The following is a 19,616-nucleotide window of genomic DNA, read 5'->3' on the forward strand; positions in this document are numbered from 1 at the left end:
CTTGGGCGGGGCTTCGTAGGACAGAGCCCTCTTAAAGGAGCCGCTACCTCCTTTTCTGGGGGAGCGTTCTGGCTCTGGCGCCAGGCACCTAAGGTGCTTCCTTTGGGACAAGCCTTTTGTTTCACGACTCGGAGAAAAAAGGTATTCAATTATTTATTCGTTCGTTTTCGTTCATTCATGCTTATTTACCATACTCTTGATTCCTTCCAAACCTACCCCTTCCACGGCTTTCCCCCCTCAGTTGACTCCATCCTTGCGGCTTCCAGGAACCTTGGTGGTGGTCTTGGCCCCTCCGCGCACTCCCCGTGCAATCCCTAAGCAAGCCTGGGGGTTCTATTCGTCAAGTGCATCCAGAAGCTGACCTCTCACCACCTGCGAGACTACACCAGGACAACACTGCATCTCCCACCGGGGCTATAGTAACGGCCTCCTGTGTTACCGGCTCCCTGCCTCCACCCTGGTCCCAGGCCTGCCGCCTCTTCACTCAGCAGTCAGTCGGTCTTTTAAAACAAGTCAAAGCAGGCCACTTCTCCGATGAAAACCCACCAGTAGTCCCGTCACTCACAGTACCCTGCGGACGCCTTACATGGCCTTGAGTCTCTGCGCCTTGTGGCCCCTAACAATCTCCCTGACCTCTGCTGTTCTTCTTCCTCTAACAGCCCACCCGACTGGGCACAGGGGACACTGGCTGTTCCTCAGATAGTCCAAGTGTCCTCCTACCTTAGGACCTTTGCCCCCGTGGTTCCCTCTGTCTGAAATGCTCTTCTCCCAATAGTTACATGGCTTGTTTCTTCACTTTATTCCTGTGTATGCTCCAATGTCACTGTACCAGAGGGGCCTTTCTTTCTTTTTTTAAATTTTTATTAAGGTATGATTGATATACACTCTTATGAAGGTTTCACATGAAAAAACAATGTGGTTACTACATTTGCCCATATTATCAAGTCCCCACCCACACCCCATACAGTCACTGTCCATCAGTGTAGTAAGATGCCACAGATTCACTATGTGCCTTCTCTGTACTACACTGTTTTCCCTGTGACCCCCACACCGTGTGTACTCAGCATAATACAGAGGGGCCTTTCTTAATGACGCTATCTAAAATAGAAAGCTCCAAATACTCCTTACTTCTGCTCTATTTTCTCAATAGCATTAATCTTCACTTCACTTATTGTCAAGAACTGTTCAGCCTGAGATCTTACTCTCCTTACAAACTAATAAAAGAAACTGTCACTGTTCATTACTGTTTACTAATAAGCTATTACTGTCTCATGGATGCTGGCAGAAGACCTGAAACTCCTAGATTAGAGACAAAGAATTTTATTGCTTGTGGTAAAAGTAGTAGCCAGGGCTTCATGTTTGTTTATATCAATTCCCCATGTCCCCCAAACCCTGCAAAGTACCCATCATGCTCTGTACACCTCATGGATAGCAGTACGTGAGAGGAACATAGAGATTAGAGAGTCACTGCTCTTATAATGAGTAGTAGGCTTGCCTCTTCTTTGGGAGGAAATGGTACCTCATCCCTGAAGGTTGCTTGCTGCAAACATAATCCTGAGAAATCGCCTGGGTGAAGAGCTTTCAGGGCTGTACTTCCTTGGTATACCTTGCTTTCTTGGCAGCGAGAGCCTGCAGGAATGCTCAGGATCCATTGTAGATCGCCTCTTCTAGTTACTTGCTCACTGTCTGTCTCTCTAACTAGAGTTTAAGAGACATGAGGGCAGAGACTTTGTCAGTTTATAAGTCCAGCACTTCAGAAAGTGCCTGGTACATAGCAGTTGCTTCCTAAATATTTGTTGAATGAATGGGTCAACTGATATCCATTTATTCATTAGCAGTGATTCATTCATTATTTCATCATTTCCTAGGGCAGACCCAGTAGCCCACCCTGAGAACATGGATGAGCCAGACATTATTAATCTACTCAGTGTGATCAGGGAGTCAGACTGTGATCACACAGTGTGCTCACTGATGAGACATCTGGAAAAGCAGGGGCATACCACCTAGTCTAACCTAAATCCTTTCCCACTGCAGACTTCAGTGAACTGTATCTTGCTTGGAAAGAGCAGGAAGTAAATGGCTTCATTGTGCCCCTGCCCCAGCACAGTTAGGGCTTTCATTCTCCATGGCACGGGGTGTGGAGGGGACTTCCTGAAAGTCAGGGGGTGATGAGTGCTCTGGAAATAAAGTAATCCAGCTAGTGGGATAAACAGAGATGAGTGGGAAGAAGCTCCTTGAGGTCAGGGGAGGTCTCTGTCAGAGGCAATGTTTGAGCGGATGCCCAAGTTCAGTCAGGAGCCAGGTAAGCATACTGAAGAAGAGGCTGCAGGCAGAAGGAGCAGCAAGTGCTAAGACCCCAGGGGTCTGACGCTTCTGAGGAACAGTAAGGAGGCCAGTGGCTGAAGCAGATGGAATGAGGGAAGGTGGGAGGACATGAGGCTGGAGAGGTGGCTGAGGGCCTGGGGACTGAGCCTCTTAGTCGTGGAAAGATCTGGACCCTGATCAGCACTTCCTATGAGGGGCTGACCTGAGACCCATTCAGTCAATCCATGCTGAGTGCCTGCCTTGCCTTGGGCCAGGCCTGGTGCTGGGCGCCGGTGACCCGTCCCTGCTTCCAGGAGCTGTCTGTGTTGGTTGGGACGAAGGCAGCACAGCAAGCAGGAGCCCCCAGGGACCCATGGGAGCCCAGTGGAAGGGACGTGAAGGATCCCTCGGGGCTCCCACTATACTTCGGAGGGGAGGGGATTCTCGGCTGAGGTATCAGCGTGAGTTGGTCCTTGTCACATGGGCAGTAAAACAGAAAATAGGATCTGTGCAGTGAGGAAGGGCAAGGATTGGCAGGAAGGCTAGACCCAGGCCTGCATAACAACACCTGGAGCTGGCAGGGCCCCCAGAGACCCTCTGGGCCAGTGATTTTCAAATTGGCTTCTGTGAATCCCTAGGGAGATGCCTCAGGGGCACTGTGTGGGGCAGTGGGAAGCTGAATGGCAGGTCTGGAGCCTCCATCCCCCATTTAACAGAAGCAGCTCTGGTTCATATCACATATTGAGCTTCCCATAAGTTTTTGTATGAATGAAGAATCATGTGGCTAAAACAATATGTAAAAGGCCACCAATCACATTTTTTTTACAGATTTAAAGGATACAATTTGATACATTATGTACACCTAGGAAGCCACCACCACAGTCAAGATAATGAACATGTCCATTACTCCCCCGTTTCCCCACGCCCCTTTGCCCCCCTCTAGCTCCCCTCTGCCCTCCCCTCCAAACTGCTGGAAGGCACTTTGGTAGCTCTGCTCATAATGGTCCAACGCTGGAGACAACCCAGATGTCTCTGAGTGGTAAACAGATAAACAAGTTGTGGAACACTAATAAATCCATCTTCAATGAATGGCAAAAGCACTGTGCTGAGCAACAGAAGCCGGACACTCAAGAGCACGTGCTGTGTGACTCCACTTACATGGAATACAGGTACAGGCAAAACTGAGCTGTGGTGCTAGAAGTCAGAGCTGTGCCTATGGAAAGGGGCTATCGATCAGCAAGAGGCAGGAGAGAACTGTCTGGGGGACGGAAATATCCTAGACATTGATCTGAGTGGTGGTTGTGCGGGGGTATACACGGGTAAAAATTCATCACTTAAGATTTATATTTTACTATATGTACTTTATATCTCCATAAAAATCCCTCTGGGAACACAAAGTCACTCCCGCTGCTCCATAGGCTGGAGAGGACCAACCGCCTTCACAGGGACCCAGATGGCCCCAGAGCTGGCAGGGTGTCTGTGGGGCAGGGGACCCGGGGTGCTGAAGCTGTCCCATTCACAGCCTTTCCTCCCCATCCTCAGGTTCCTGGGAATGGACTCCCTGGGGAGATGGTTCCTTGGGGCCTCTTCCCCACCTTGTGGGCCTCCTGAGCTGCTCTCTCCTCCTGAGGCAGTAACCACTGTGCTGGTGGAACGCTCACCGGGCCCCCGACACTTCGCAGACACGCTGTCTGCAGCACAGGAGGGAGCACCCTGGCCTTGTCACTGAGAAGCTGAGCAGCCTAGAAGGAGAGGTAAGTGGCACCACCCCTCCGAGGCAAAGGTGCCTCATCCCGAAGGCGCTCTCAGCACCAACCCAGCCGGAGGATGGAAAGTAGTGACGTGTGGGGCCAGGCCTGGCATCTGGCCGTTCTCAGTGCCCGGGAGCCCAACTGTCTCAGGCCACAGCCCAGCCAGGAGGCTGTGGGGCTGGCAAGGCAGAACTGGGGCTGGCGAGCCCCTGCACGGGAGCCTGAAGGCCAGGCAAGGGCTCAGACCCAGCTTCGGGACTTTCTTGCTATGTGACCTTGGACAATGAATACATGATAATATAAATAAAGCACTGAAAGCAGTATCTGGCACATGGTAAATGCTGCACTGGACCCGTGGAGCTAGACCCTCAGTCTCAGCTGTGGTTCTCCCCTCGGTAACAGGATGCTCATTGGCTCTGCTGGTCACTGTTCTGTGTTGCCGCCCACTTGCGAGAGACCCCAGTCTCCCTACCCAAATTCTCCCAGTTATCTCAGCCAGTGCCCCCATCTCTCCAGGCCCACAGCTGTGGGGCCCAGCAGCCTGCTGGGTGGCTCCCATCCCTCCCCTATTTCCCCAAACCTGCCCTGCCTGTCATCTCTGTACCACGTGCACAGCGTGAGGGATCCAGAAGAGAAAGCTGGTTGCCAGGGCAACGGAGGATAAAGCCCTTGCTCTGTCAGGCCTCTGATTGGCTGAGACAGGTCCCACCTCCTGCCAACCTAAGGGTGAGGGGTAGAAGGAAGGGTCTCCGCTGGGCAGGGAGAGGTACCAGGCCAGTCCAGGACTGTCCCCTCCTGGCCCAGTCAGAGCCTCTGGGCCTGAGAAGCTCTGTCTCCCATGGGGGGCATTAGCCTTGCCCTTTCTCTGCCTCCAGCACCCAGGGCGGCTGCAGATGGCAGTGTCTCTGGGGACAGTAGCTGCGACTGAGTCCACAGGCTGACACTGAGCTGCTTAGGCTGAGGTGGTGTGCTCAGCACGGAGCCCCCGGAACAGGCGTCTGCAGGGTGTGAGGTGGGTCTGCCGGCACATGGGGGCACTGAGTGGTGCCGGTGGCTTGGGAGGCAGGGAGAGGGGCCCTGCAATTCTCATGCTGTCCTGGGTGGGACTTCGGCTAGAATGTGGGCTGGAAAATTCCTTATAGATCATCTGGTAACCCCCATCCCTCCTCCGTCACTGTGCATGGGGAACCCTGATGTCTGGAGAGGGGGAAGACTGGCCCAGGGTCACACTGAAGGCCAGTGAGTGTTTTGCTTCAGCTAGGCCAGTCTTCTGAGAAGCCAGGAGAAGGTCTAGGGGTCCTCCATCTGTCCCAGAAGGCCTGGGGTTTTGTTCAAAGGGCTGGAGAGTTTGGTGATCCCTTAACTCTGCTCACCGGATGCACAACATTGCAACTGAAATGGTTTCTGCTCTGTCCAAATCCTTTTCTTATGTTTAAGCTGAAAGGATTCTGAGGTCCTGGCTGGGGCCAGGGCAGGGACATGAATCACTTGGCCTTAGTCAAGCTAGTTTGGAGCAGCCTCCCTGCTTGGGGGCTCCCTTCCCACCTCCCGCTGCCCGGCAGCACCCAGCAATGCTGAGCTCTCTAGAATAGCAGCTGGCTAGGAGGATGCAGCGCCAGCCTGACTTCGGGCCATTAGCACAAACAGGGCACCTTGAGACCTTGTCTGTGCTTCCAGCCAGCCAGTGGGGACCCTGGAGAGCAGAGGAGGGCTTCCAGATGGATGCAGGCCAGGGAAGCAGCATCTCTCTCCCCACTAGGGTCCCAGCCCACCTCAAATACCCACCTGCCAGTAGGGGGACAAGAGGAGCTGGAGTTTGGAGACAGAGGTCTGAGAAGCTGGGGCTGCTCTTCAGCCTGTCCTGGAGGTGTTTCCATCTATACCCTTTATTGCCCTCGAGAAGCCAAGATGGGCATCTGCTCATTTCATCTGCTCAGGTGTCCTTCTCCACCCTGGAGGACTCAAATGTCAGGACATTGCTCTGCCACTTTCTAGTTGGGTAGCCCAGGACCTGCTGATGAGCCTGTCTGGGCCTCAGTTTCTTCATTTGTGAAAGGTGGGCAGTAATACCCTTCATAGGCCTGCTGTAAGGTTATGAATGCATCCTACTGAGCTGGCAGAGGTGGCTCCTTATTACACCTCAAGAAGGGTTGAGGGTGGGTTAAGGTCCTGCTTTATCCCATTTCTGGAGGAGATAATCTGTGGTCTGGCTTTTGAAGTATGAGTAGGAGTTTGTCACATGAACACAAATGCCAAGGACATTCTAGGGAAAATGAGCGCATATACAGAGGTGGAAACTATATAATGTGCAGATACCCAGAGGTGACTGACAAGCTGTTCCATATGCTGACATGTAGGGCAGGAGGTGAGGCTAGCGCAGTTGGCCAGAGCATATAATAGCACCTTTGGGCCAATCTAAGGAGTCTGGGTGTATGAACAATGGCTAATATTCATTGAGTGCTGAAACTAACTACCATTTAGCACTTATTATGTGCCAGGCACTGGATCTAAGCATTTTAGGTAACTTAACTCATTTAACTGTCTCAACAGCCTTATGACCTAGGTACTATTTTGATTCCCATTTTAGGAATGTGGAAATCAAGGTCCAAGTTTTCTGGGCTGGTGCCTGTGTCCATATTGTTATATCATGAACCCGGCATGGGCCTGAATTCTGGAGCCTTTGTAGACCCTGTTGATACCAACCAGGTCCCTTGGGATGGGTGGTTGTTCAACATGCTTTCACCAAGCCACACCTGGCCAGGATGTGCGGGTGGCTGGGGACCCACTCATCTGTGAGGGGCCCGGCCCAGTGGCAGCCTCTGTCAGGGTCAGGAGGGGCGGCTCCCAGGCAGAGTCCCCAGGATGTCCCTGGCTGAGCGCTCTGAGGTGTCAACCACCTCACTGAATCCCCACTGGGCTCTGTTGGGGTCCCAGAGAGGTTAGGCCATGTGCCTGAGGGCACATGAGCTGGGGAGGAGCTGAGCCAGGGTGAGGCCCCTAGTGAGGGTGGCTGCGCCTGGCGGGGGAGCTGCCCAGGCACTGCGTCCACTCTCCTGGGCCTCACTCCATCCATCAGGCGAAGCTCACAGCTCTTGGCTCTGAGGCCTGTGGGTGCCGTAGGGCAGGTGGGAGTGACAAGGGCACCTCCGACTGGCCCTCACCGTGGCCCCCATGTCTCGGCAGCCAAGGCCACCGTGATGCCACACTTCCTGGACTGGTTCGTTCCTGTTTACCTGGTCATCTCGGTCCTCATCTTGGTGGGCTTTGGCGCCTGCATCTACTACTTCGAGCCCGGCCTGCAGGAGGCACACAAGTGGCGCATGCAGCGCCCCCTGGTGGACCGTGACCTCCGCAAGACACTGATGGTCCGTGACAACCTGGCCTTCGGAGGCCCAGAGGTCTGAGCTGGGGAGAGGTGGGGGGCACCGGTGCCCTCTCCTGCTTGCCCAGCCTGGAGACCCTGGGGCAGAGGGAGGTTGACCCCTAGTCCTGCAGGCTATCGTGCAGCCTGGGCCCTCCCTGCAGAGGCTCCTGGGAGCTCCAGGTAGACCCTGACTGTGGACAGATGGGCACCTGGGGGCCTTGAGGTGTCACCCAGGGCTTGCTCTGCACGTCAGGCCAGCTCATCCTGCTCCTGCCCTCCTCAGCTGTGGGGACACCCACTGGCCCCCAGCATGTTGTGCTGCCCAGCACTCCCACCCCTCCACCTGGGGTCAGGCACGGCTGCCCCTGCTTGCCTGTGGGTATCCCCAGTGACTCCCCGGTGACGCTTAGCTCCCCACTCCACCTGCAGTGGCGCCACCCTGCAGCTTCACCTGGCAGGCTTCAAAGCTGACCCAAGGAACGGGCCTCACCAGGGATGTCAGCCTGGGCTCTGGCTTGGTGAATGTGTGTGATGGGGTGGGCAGAGGAGCAGGAACGCAGGCGCAGGATGGGTGTGTGTGTGTGTGAGAGAGAGAGAGAGAGAGAACACAGCTGGGGCACCCGGATGCATGTACGGATATGTGAGAGGGACAGTGGGGACCCAGGCAGGCTGGGAGGCAGTGGGATGCGGTGAGCTGCGCGGGGGCACCAGCAGCAGTCCCCACCCTCCTGTCTCTGCCAGACCTTCCTGTCCCTCCCCTTCCCCAGGGCTGAGGCAGCTGGCACATGCCCCTGGCCTCCCCTCCTGGTTCTGTATGGCGCCACCAGGGCTGAGCCCAGTGCCCTGAGCCAGGTGCCCCGGGCCCCCACCCCCACCCCGGAGCCCTCCTGGGTGGGGCACTGCTGCCTCATTTCTGGCACATCAGCAACCGCCCCACTCTCATCCCAGGGCTTCCATCTTAGCTTATGGCAATAATAAAGGCTTTGTGACGTCTTTGTGGGACTGCCTCTTTCCTGAAAGTGGGGTCATGCCTATCCCCTCACCGGGTCCCCATGAAGAGCATGATAGCGCTGTGGCCCCGTTTTAGGGATGGACCACTGAACTGCAGAGAGGGTAAAGCAAAGTTCTTCAGCAGTGGCGCCGCTGACGTCTCGGGAGGTGCTGCAGGAGGCTGTCCTGCACATTGTGGGGTGCTGAGAGTCTCTGGCCTCCACCCACTCAGTGCCAGGAGCACCACCATCCCAGATGGGACAACCAAAAATGTTATCTGGAATGCCTGGCCTAGAGTACCGGTTAGGACATAAATTCAGGCATGGAGATACAAAACAACAGGGCTTAAACCAAATAGAATGTTCTGCCTGTCTTGTGGTGCCATCCCTAGAGAGGCTGTCCAGAGCTGGTCTGGTGGCAGGCTCCACACAGTCGGGGACCTGAGTCCCTCCTTTCTGGCTCCTTTGCTGTGCCTGGGGTGTTACCCTGGTTAGCGAGATCCACGAGGGCTTGTCTGCAGGCAGCTGGGGGGAGGCGTGGGAGGGTGGGCCTCCAGTGCCTTTCAGATCACCCCACCCAAGGATGAGAGGGACCAGCACCACCTACTGGGTGGCCGTCCCACAATGCCTCAGTTTCTCCTGCAGTACCAGCCCCAGTGCATGCTGGGCTCTCTTCCCTGAGGGAATAAATGTCTTCCATTATGAGGCTCTGGATTTCCTGAGTTTCTTGAGTTCTAATCTAGGTGAATAGAGGTATCAGGCATGGGGATGAGAGCGGGTAGGCTGGGACTAGAGGCTCAGTGCTGCCCCCATTTATCAGAAAACTGTTTCCAGCCATGGTCAGAGGCAGGACTGGAAAGGGCTCAAGCAGAAGCCACGTGCATGAGTTAGGACTGATGCTTGCAAGGGACGTAACCCCCACACCTGGGCTAGAAGGGGAAGTTATCCTGAGGGCTTGGGCGTGCAGGTCCTGTAGGACAGGAACGTAGCAGGGGCTCAGGACAACCAGAACCAGGCCCTCAGACCGCTTAGGATTCTTTCTCTCCCCATTTTTATTCTTGCTTTTGTGCACCCACTTCATTAGCCACCACCTCACTCCACCTCACCCCTATCATGGAAAATGCAGCACCAACTGCTGGCAAGTTTTATATCTTACAGCTCCAGCCACTGGAGACAGAGTTACCTGTGTCTCTCTCTGGCCTTACGGGCAAATGTCTCAGGGGAGGGATTCATTGGCTCAGCCTAGGTCAGGTACCCTAGGTCAGGTGGTCAGGCCAGCCAATCACTCAAGGCCACAGCAGGGTCCTGTGTTTAGCCCAGCCTGGGTCAGGGCCCGCCTGAACCAATATGACCTGAGCTCAGGTCATCTCAGAATACAGCAGCTCTCTTGGGATGCTGTCAGAGGGCAGAGTTCAGAAGAAATGATGTGAGCAGCTCCCCAACACTCAGCCCAAATGCACTAAACAGACCCTGCCAGAGGTGATTGGACTTAACAAGCTTAACCCGGAAGGGCCTCAGGCTAGATCTGGTCTGCAGCCGAGCTTGGTTTGTCCAACATAGCGTTCTGAAAACATGCAAATTAATTGGCAACATTTATAAATCAGGAGATTTCACAGGAAATCTTTTTCTGACTCTTTAAAAATAAAATTTCTGGCCACACTGTGTCTGAAGTGTGAATGTATTCAAGGTTATAAGCTTCGTAGTCTCAGCAGGAAGGATGTTGAGCGTGACACTGCTCAGGGCCGCGAGCTGCCTCTGTCCAAGGGTTGCCGCAGGGTCTCCCTCCCTGGGCTGTGAAGGAGGAGCCTAAGGCTCAGAGAGGGTAAGAGCTTTGTCCAAGTCTTCTCCCCAAGGCTTATTACGTAAATGTTTACACCTGTTCTTCATATAAAGGACACAAGGAAGTTTCAGTTAAAGAAGCTGCATATACAGGGATGAGAAGGAAATATTCTGACTCCTACTGTAATACTATTACTTGTCTCTGAGCTTCCTGGCAGCCAGAGGGAAAGAGGAAACACAACTAAGTAATTTTATTTTGTTATATGATAGAAGGGAGAGATTGGATCTTCATGAAAGACAAATTTTCTGGTTCTAAATGTTAAAAAGAAATGTCTCAAATGGGATGTTAAGAGCAACACAACAGACTGCATCCTTAGCATTTTTTACAAAGGGGAGGGTTGACATCGACGGCAGAGCCTACAGAAACAGGCCAGTGTCCATGAAGACTTTTTCCATTGGCAGGGCATGCCAGAGAACTGCAACTTGGAGTCAAGGCCTGATAATAGTAAATCCTATAAAACTGTTCATTTAAATTATATGTCCTTGGGCAAGTTTCCTTAGCTCTCAGATGCACAGCTGTATTCACCAAGCATTTCTCTGTGTCACAAACTGAGAATCACAGGTGATTAAGCCCAAATAAATGCCCACTGCCCAGTGTCTGGCATTGTGCTTAGTTCATGTCATGTTCTCCATAGAAAGCTGGTTGTTTTCAGATCACTCCTGTCCTGCCTCTCTCACTGGATGCTGGCAAACATCAAGGGAGATAGCTGGGAGGAAAACATGGTATAAATGCTGTGCTTCATACAGCTATCCTCCTGAAGCCTACAGAGGTGTGGCACGTATTGCTCTATCCCTGCACCAGGTCTGGCACCAAGAAGGCAAAGGTGAAGGAAGATAGAGTCCCTGAATCAAAAGAGCTCATGAAGTGCAGGGACAGGCAGAAGTGTAAACAGACAGTTTACAAAACTGTCATTGCAGCAAGAGAATTATGTGTGAAGAACTGAAAACAGAGACGAAGTGGTACTGAATCTTGGGGAAGGCCTTTGAAAGGAAAGCTTACTGGAGGCTGTAAATACTGAGCTGGGTTTTGAAGCCTGAGTAACAGTTTTCCCTGTAAGGGGAAGAGGAGCCAACAAGGGCAAAGCCACAGAGGCTAGAGAGAACCCAGTCCTGGGGGAGAACTGTGAGGGCTGTCATGTGACTGAAGCACAAAATGCCGGGAATAAGTGGTGGGAGGGGAGACTAACCAACCAGAAGGTGGTTTTTCAAACAAAGCTAGGTCTAGGGAGAAAGCCTGAGGATCTTCTAGTTGTCACCTCCACCAGGAAGCCTTCCCGGATCCCACCAGCAGCTTTCCCCATGACAACCCTAATCTTGTGTTGTGATTTTATTCACGTGCCTGTGGAGAGCAGCAATGGCATTTTCTCATCTCTGCCCACAGCCTGCCTGGCACTGGGCAGGGCCTCCAGAAAAGACACTTGCTGGATGAATCGAGACAGTCTCTTCAGAAGTCTTGCCAGGGGCTACCCATCTGTTTAGAGACTAAGATTTTAGAGAGGCTTAGAGGCTTCCTGGGGCTGTGCTGCGTGCAGGTTTTGCACATCCTACAATGCTCTGGGAGGTTTTGCAGAGCCCTGGGAGCTTTCGTTCCCACCATCTGGGAGCTATCGAGGTGGTGGGTGTGCCTGGGCCAGGCCCAGAGCCGCACAGGAGGCGGGAATGTGCAGGGTCCTGTAGAGGAATGGCTGCAATGTTCGGCCTCTGGCCCTGGAGGGTGGCACAGGCTTCTCATTGTTCCACCCCCTCGGCTCTCAACTCTGCCTGAGCAGGAAGGGCTTGGGAATGCTGAAGGACCAGCTCTGGGAAGAGCGTACAGGATGCAGGCTCCCCCAAAAGGCGATCACACTCAGTCAGCTACCTTACAGAGAACCCTGGGTGGGCAGAGTCCCTTCTCCTCCACTGCATACGATGGGAGGGGATCAGAATTTGGAGCCTGGAGACCTGGGTGTCCCAGCTACTGGTTCAATGTGTGAATCTTGGCAAGTCCATTTCCCTCTCTGCATCTGCAGTTCTAAACAGCTGGAATTGATGTGGAGGTCACAGGAAATCACGAGGGTGAATAAAAAAGGAAATAAGAATTACAGGGCAACAATTTGAATGGCTAACATCGATTGAGCCATTGCACTTCGTGCATTCTTACAGCCACACAAGTAGGTTATCGGTGCTGGTCATCAAATACTTCTGGCTCTTTAGCTCTTGCACATGGTAGGGTTAACTTCCCTGCTTCCTTGTGATGAGTGGGGCCATGTGACTAGTTGTTGCCAATGAGTTGTGATCAGAAATGAGTCCAGGCCAAGGCAGTTACTAGCCAGTGCACAATTCCTCACACTCTCCTTCCCCTGCCGCCACGACCAGCCAGCCTCTAAAAGCGGCTGCTCTCTGAGCCTGGGCCCTAGAGGGAGGACGATGTAGAGTAGAGCCTCTGTGGACCCAGACCATAGTGGACACGAGGCAGGAATGAGAAATAAGCCTTTGTTGTTATAAGTCACTGAGATTTTGGAATTGTTTGTTATTACAGCATAATTTAATCCATCCTAATATGATCCCCATTTTCACAGATAAAGAAATGAGTTCAGATAGAGAGTGACTTTTTCAAAATCACACGGATGTAACAAACCCAGTTTTGAGACTCTACAGACTGTGCCACTTGTCTGGGAGGCCACCACAGTGAATGCCTTTTGCTTGGGTGGAGGTCTGACTTCTGAGGCCGCTTCCAGGTTGGTCAGCCTTTCCTGTGCTGGGAAAGCACACGTGTACAGACCAAGGGTCATTGTCACTTTGGGCCACTAGAGGGCAGCTGAATCCAGGCCTGTAATTACTGGGCAGTGTTTTCTTGGCCCCCAACCCTGGGAGAGAGCCTGGCAGCTGGGTTGGGAGAATACACAGATTAACCAGACTCACGCTTTGCTCCCAAGGCCCTAACAGCTCAGCAGGGATCAAGGTGGAGGAATTGCAGATGAAGCTGGAAGAGCCCACATGAAGGCAACTGGGACCTCTTGGAAAAGGCAACTGAGGCCCAGAATGGCAACTGATCTGTTAGAAGTTGCACAGTGACTTGTCGGCCAAAGTGTGAAGAGATTCCAGGGTTGCTGATTTCTGCCAGGGTTTCTCCATCTCAGAGAGAATGCAGTCCAGTGGGTGGCCAGTAAGGGCCCACCCAATCTGTCCAGGCAGAACTGTGCTGTCCCCTCCCCCAGCCACCTCTGTTCTTCCTCCAGCTGGTGGTCCTCAGACCCCAAAGCTAGGAGGCGACAGGGGAAGACTCCAGACAGCTACCTGCCCCCACCCACGGGACTTCCAGCAGGTTGCGCTGGTAACCAGAGCACAGCCAAGTTTGAAAACCAAAAGCTTGAAGGAGAGAGAAAAGATGAGCAGAGGGGAAAGTCCTAGGTCCACAGAGTCACCATTCATTAATTCTACAGAAACTCTTTCAGGCTGATTCTTGCCAGGCTCTAGGACCCAAGAAAATAAGATCTGGGCCCTTCAGAACTGTGCTGTCCAATATGAGAGTCAAAAGTTAATATTAAATAAAATAAAGGATTCAGTTCCTTGGTCTCTGTAGCCACATTTTAAGTGCTCAATAGCCACCTGTGGCTGGTGGCTATCATGTTGGATAGAACATTTCCATTATCGCAGAAAGTTCTATTGGCCAGCACGGCTCCAGAAGCTCACCCGGTTAAGGAAAGCAACATGCAGGAAAATAGAGCAGACGACACAGCGCTGTGTGGGCGGCAATGTTCTCATCAGCAAAACACAGGTGACAGCAAAGATTCAAGGATATGCCAAGAGAATGCTTAGCCTGGCTTGGCACATGCTTGGCGGATGTCACCTGTCATTGCTGTATCCTGCTTTCCAGAAGGGTCTGTGTATACACCCATCTTTCTGATCAGACTGTGAGCTCCTTCCCAGCCCTGGCACGGCGCCTGGTATATAGTAAGTGTTCAGTAAGTGGTAGCTATCATTATATAGTATAACACTATTATTACTAGAGCTACGGCAGAGGTGGAAGAGGCCGCCCAGCCCAGCCTGTGATGCCAGGCCAGGGTGGTAGCCATGTGGGCCTCCTCAGGCCAGGGCTGGGTCACCTTCACGTTCTCAGGGCCTTATGTGGCGTCCGGCTGCAGTGAGCAGGGGCTCAGGGAATAGTTGTTGAAGCAGAGAGCCCCTGCTCTAGCCTCCAGGACTTCCATCGTGCTCCAAGAAAGACCTGAGGTGATGGGCACGTTGGTCTGAGGGTCACAGTACTAAACAGAGTTGGGGGGGTAATGCAGAGGAAAAGCAGAAGTGACATTGGTACTGGGGCCACTGGAGTGTGGCTGCACCCCTGTTCTTGCTGAAGACATCTCTTTAGGTGTCAAGGTCTGTGGGAGATAGAGTAGGTCTGGGGACGATGGGCCACAGGGCACCACCCCCCAGGTGGCCTTGAGTTCAGGGCAGCCCAGCCTGGCTGTTACAAACTCCTCCTGGTCCTTTGGGATTCCAGAGGCTCAGAGCAGCCATTCACTGACGCCCACTGCTGAGAAGCCAGCCCCTCCCGCCCCAGAGCCCAGCCCAACCCAGCCGGTGATGCAGCTGGTGGGGCAGGTCAGGAGAAGGCTAGGCCCTAGGCCTGGGGATGGTAGCCTGGGGATGGTGGCTGAGTGGAAGCCCATGAGGGGGCCAGAGGGACAAGGCCCCTGAGCAGATTACAGTGGCCAGACTGCATGCAGAGGTGAGCCCTGTGCCAGCCTCACCTTCCCAGACTGAGGACCACGGGACCACTCTTATTCTCTGATAGAGGTAGGTGGGTATTGTGTGTTAGAGGAAGGATAGGACCATGGAATCTATGGGGTGTAGGCTCAGTGAGGGGATGGAGATCTGGTGACAGTCTGTCTGGTGACAAACAAACAGATGTCAGAAATCCTGTCTTCTGGCCTGCTCTCTGTATGGGTGTGTTTGTGGTTAAGTGCAGGGTAAATGTGCATGTGCCCAGGTTTATGTGGCTGTGAATAAGGGCAGGAGAGCAGAACTGCAGGGATAGGCCAGGTGGGTCAGGATGGAAGCCAGCACAGCCTTGGGTACAAATATGTGGCCTGACGGGGATGCAGGGCTGGGGCACCACGGTGCGGGATGATGGAGATGCCCCTGCTCCAGACCTTAGGGACCTGGCGACAGGGTCAGCCTCCCTCTCCACAGACCCCTCCTGCCAGCCCTGGCCTGAGCCTCCCTCCCCTCCCCAGTGTCACATCCCAGCATGCTGTGTCGAAAGCAGCAGAAACAGCTTTGTTCCAGCGATAAGGTACATGGGGCCCAGAGCTTGTACCAGCTGGTCCCCTGGGGGCCTGAGTCCCCTACTTGGGGAACGGCTCATCCTCACAGACCACCAGCCAGAGGCTCCAACCCCTCCTCTTCCCACCTCTGGGTGGTCCATTGCTTTGACCCCCAGACGATGAGGCCTTCTCCAGCCCCACACGGCCCACAGCGTATCTCAGCAGCGTCCTTGCTGCTCTCCTACCAGGGCATCTGGTCCCTCTGTCATACTGCCCCTGAGAGCCCTTTTCCACCTGCAGACCCCACCGGGTCCTCTTCCAGGACGGAGCCTGGGCTTCAGAGCCTGTGGCTGGTCCTGGGCCTCCGAGCACCTGTGGCCTTGTCTCCCCTATCCCCCACCTACAGCCAGGGAGCCCCACAGTGGGTTTCCAGAAAGATGCCGCATTGCCTCACCTTTGGGCCTTCTGCGTGGACTCCCCAAGTCCAGGCCCAGCCTCCCACCTTTGACACCAAAGACTGAGCTAATGCTTGCCGCCTCCCACACATGCTGTCCTCGGCAGAGCTCTGCCAGCCTCGCTGCCTGGCACCCCTGGGGGTGGCAGTTTCCCCCCGCAGGGACTGGGGCTTCTTCCTGGACGTCTCCTCCTTCGAGCCTTTACTACTTCCCTTCTCAAGCCTTCCTTCTCCAGGGCCCTCTTCAGCTCGGGCTCTGACTCCAGCTCTGCCAGCAGGCCCCAGGGCTCCTTCCTGCTCTTGGCAGGAGCCCCAGGTGCAGACCCTGTGCCCAGGCCGAACTGGTCATCCCTCACCCTCCTACCCAGATGCCTGAGCTCGTTTTGGTTGCTGTGGGTGAGAGCCCAGAGCCGTCTGGCCCCTTCTGGAAAAGACAGGCCTATACACCGGCTTCCAGTAACCACCACTCTCCTCTGGGGTCCCTGAACAAGGCCCCTTCACACCCGGCATTTATGTTTTTGACAGTTAGCATTCAACTCGATCCACTGAGGATCTCACACTTTCATATATATCTTGATAGATTACAAGTCTGTTTTCTCATTGTTAAAACTTACATTTTGAAATTAAGCTTCATACACATATTTAGCAACTTTTTCAATTATAAAATGAACCTCAATTTTAAAAATGATTTCATACCTTAGTAGCTGTATAACATTAAAATGATAAATCATGCTTTAATGAAGTTACTCGATAACACTTCATATGATTTAAATATTTTCCATTTGAAAATAATGTCTTATTTTACAAGACTCTGGCAAACATTGACAACTACAACTTAATTTGCTACTTAAGCAAAGAAGTTGTCGTGCTCTTTATTACACAGGAATCAAAGACATGCGAGCTGAGCTCCTCAGCCCTGACGCCTGGCCCCTTCTCTCTGTTGACTGCCTCAGGGGAAGCCCAAAGACCGGATGGACCACGACTGTGAGATGCAGCCACCTGGAGCCCCCAGGCCCGGAGGCTCCTCCCGCAGCCACTTGCTGGGGCGCCCTGCCCACCCTTCAAAGCTCCCTGGAGGTGTGTCTCCCCTCATTCCGGTCCTGAGGAAGACCGTCCATTTGGATGCCTTCCCCCAAAGCCACAGCCCACAGGCTTCCGGCCGACCTGGGCTTGGGGCAAGGGCGCAGAGTGCGGGTCCACAGGAGACCAACAACAGCCTTGTGTCCAGGAAGCTCAGCTCCATCTCCTTAACACTCCGTCAGAACAGCCAGGCATGGCCTTTGGGTCCCCCATCTTCTCCCTGGAAAGAGCTGTCCACCCTGGGCAGGGAGGCTTCCACCCATGGAGGTGGGAGGCTGCCCGCACCAGGCTCACCATCTATGACGCCGATGCCAGCAGGCAGGGTCCACTGCAAGGGCCCAGGGAGCCCAGGCCTGGCCAAAGCCAGTAGGATGCCCATAGTAGAGAAGCCCCTGGTGAGTTCCTACCTGGCCCTACCTTTTCAATCCCGGTTAGCCCAGAATCCACCAGGCTCTGCAGGGCCAGGCCTGCTGGCTCAGAGGCATCCTGTCCCAGTGACTGCCCATGTGTCTACCAGAGCTTCTCCAGGAAGAGGTAAGCCCCGGTTCAGGGGTATCCCAAGACCCCGGCTGCATCTTCAAAGGGCCACCCCTACCAGGGGTCCTACAATGGCCCTAGATTTGGTTACTCTGAACACGAGGCCAGGCACAGCCAGACGTTTAGCTACAATGGCCACCAGCAGACATAGCTTGGCTATCAATGTCACAACAGTCACATCCAGACTGGATACAGGCACAGAATTCTCTGCTCTGGGTACCAAGCTGGGCACAGCCATGGACTTGGCTACAGCAGGCATAATCAAGCCAGACACAAGCACAGGGGGCACAGCCACGGACTGGGTGGTACCAGACTCAGACCCAGACAGGCTGGGCACAGCCACGGGTTTGGTTGTACCGGTCACCTCAGCTCCAGTCACTGGTGAGACTGCACTGGACAATGTCATTAGCATGACTGCAGCAGCCACCTGCCCACTGATGCCAAGCAGAAGCACAGACCCAGCCCTGGACCGTGCTACAGCAGAGGCTGCCACAGACAGGGCCACAGAGCCCGCCACGCTGGAGATCGCCAGAGAAACCCAAGGTAGATGTTGAGAGTGCAGCTGGTGTGCACTGGGCTCTGCAGGGGCGGCACAGATGCGTCTGGGTAGGTCGGGATGGGGAGGCGGGACTCTAAGGACGGAGTTGAACACACTGGGGGAAAAGGGAACAGGGTTGAGAGGCAGAACACTGGGACTCTCCCTGAGATGGGTCCCAACCTGCCAGTCAGAGGTCAGGCCGAGGGAAGTCACCAGAAGGATGGTTTCTGGGGTAACCTGAAAACAGGTAGTGATGCCAAGTCCATCCTTTGGCATCTTGCACAGTTCTTTGTTCCCTGAAGAGCTAGAATTGCCAGGCCATCTGTAAAAGTCCAGCTTAAAGAGCAAACCACCTACAGGATAGGACAGACCAGCATGTTGGTAGTGGCGATCTGTCTGGCTGCCATGGCTGCAGAGCTCCCGGGATGTGGACAGTGACCTCACCTGACCCCTTCCAAATCATTCACATTCTGCCCTCCAGGAAGATTCTGTTGCTTAAAAGGTATCTCACCTGGAGTTCTCTTTCTTGGTTCCCTACCCCCAGTCCTCTAGTCCTGAAAGGTGAGTTGGAGATTTGTATATATGGAAGTCCTACCTAGAACTATAGAGAACTATAGATAGGTCACAAAGGGCTAGAAGGTCTTTGGGTCTCAGAGAGGCTGTGACATGCCTAAAGTCATGCAGCTGGCTGGTGGCAGTGAGCTCATGGGGGCCCAGATCTCCTTTGGGCACTCATTCCTCACGTGTCAAAGGCGCAGATACTCTGGGTCTGGGAGACGCTTGGAGAGCACCCAGGCTAGTGCCTCTGTGGGGTCCCTGGGTCTGGGGAGCTCACCCAGGCTCGCTCCCTCCTCCCTCCTCAATATCGCCTCCACCTTCATCCCTGCCCTCCCTCTGAAGTGGATGTGCCCAGCTAGCGCTTGCTGGATGACGCCACCCTCAGTGTCTCAGGCATGTCCAGAGCAGCCCTTTCCCTCCGGCTCCGAGTCCAGCCCTCCCGACCTTGCTCTCTGCTGTTGGCACACTAGAAACCTGGGTACCCTCCTTTCCCTCGTCTCTCTCTCCTTCATCCTTCTGGTCTATTGCCAGCTCTGTTGCTACTCAGCACTGGTTGGCAGCCCCCTCCTCTCCAGCCCTCTGCCCTGTGATGCTAAGGTCCCCACCCCCACCCCCCAGGGCTTTCCCTCCTCCACACAGCAGCCACTGGCACTCACATGTCTGACGGCAGCACTTCTGACAAACAGCCGTTGGTCACTCACCATTACCTTCCCTTAAAGGCCAGCCCCTTAGTCTGGCTTCCAAGGCTACGGACCTCTCCAGTCTCGGAGCTGCACGTCCCTGTCTGGAATTGTCTCCGCTTCAGCTGCAGCAGGAGCTCTGAGCTGTCCACCGACACCGCGCAGCTCTCAGCTCCGGGTCTCCTCACCTCTGCTGCCCCCTCTCCTGGCCTCCCCCCCATCTCCATTTGCCTTTCTATCTTGGTCCTTCCCTCTCCCCGGTATTCTTCTAAA

General features: G+C 54.1%; 2 protein-coding genes across 4 annotated transcripts; both read left to right on the forward strand.

The window, feature by feature from the left end:
* The first annotated feature begins 4 nt into the window (after nt 1–4).
* SMIM45 (small integral membrane protein 45) lies at nt 5–8,416 on the forward strand. 3 transcript variants are annotated; one of them, XM_073213941.1, is made up of 4 exons: nt 5–141; nt 3,847–4,058; nt 4,931–5,067; nt 7,239–8,416. In XM_073213941.1, the coding sequence occupies exon 4, from the start codon at nt 7,253–7,255 to the stop codon at nt 7,457–7,459; it is 207 nt and encodes a 68-aa protein (XP_073070042.1). In that variant the 5' UTR covers nt 5–141; nt 3,847–4,058; nt 4,931–5,067; nt 7,239–7,252; the 3' UTR covers nt 7,460–8,416. The 3 variants fall into 3 exon arrangements, with proteins under 3 accessions (XP_073070042.1, XP_073070043.1, XP_073070041.1); XM_073213942.1 differs by lacking the exon at nt 4,931–5,067; XM_073213940.1 differs by lacking the exons at nt 5–141; nt 3,847–4,058 and having other exon boundaries at nt 4,765–5,067.
* An 8,425-nt stretch (nt 8,417–16,841) lies between these two features.
* LOC118970193 (uncharacterized) lies at nt 16,842–18,121 on the forward strand. The gene has a single exon (XM_037006145.2). It carries the CDS (start codon nt 16,922–16,924, stop codon nt 18,119–18,121), a length of 1,200 nt encoding a protein of 399 aa, XP_036862040.2. The 5' UTR covers nt 16,842–16,921.
* Nucleotides 18,122–19,616: the final 1,495 nt, after the last annotated feature.

This window comes from Manis javanica, chromosome 10 (genome assembly GCF_040802235.1).
Source record: "Manis javanica isolate MJ-LG chromosome 10, MJ_LKY, whole genome shotgun sequence".
Lineage (NCBI taxonomy): Eukaryota > Metazoa > Chordata > Mammalia > Pholidota > Manidae > Manis > Manis javanica.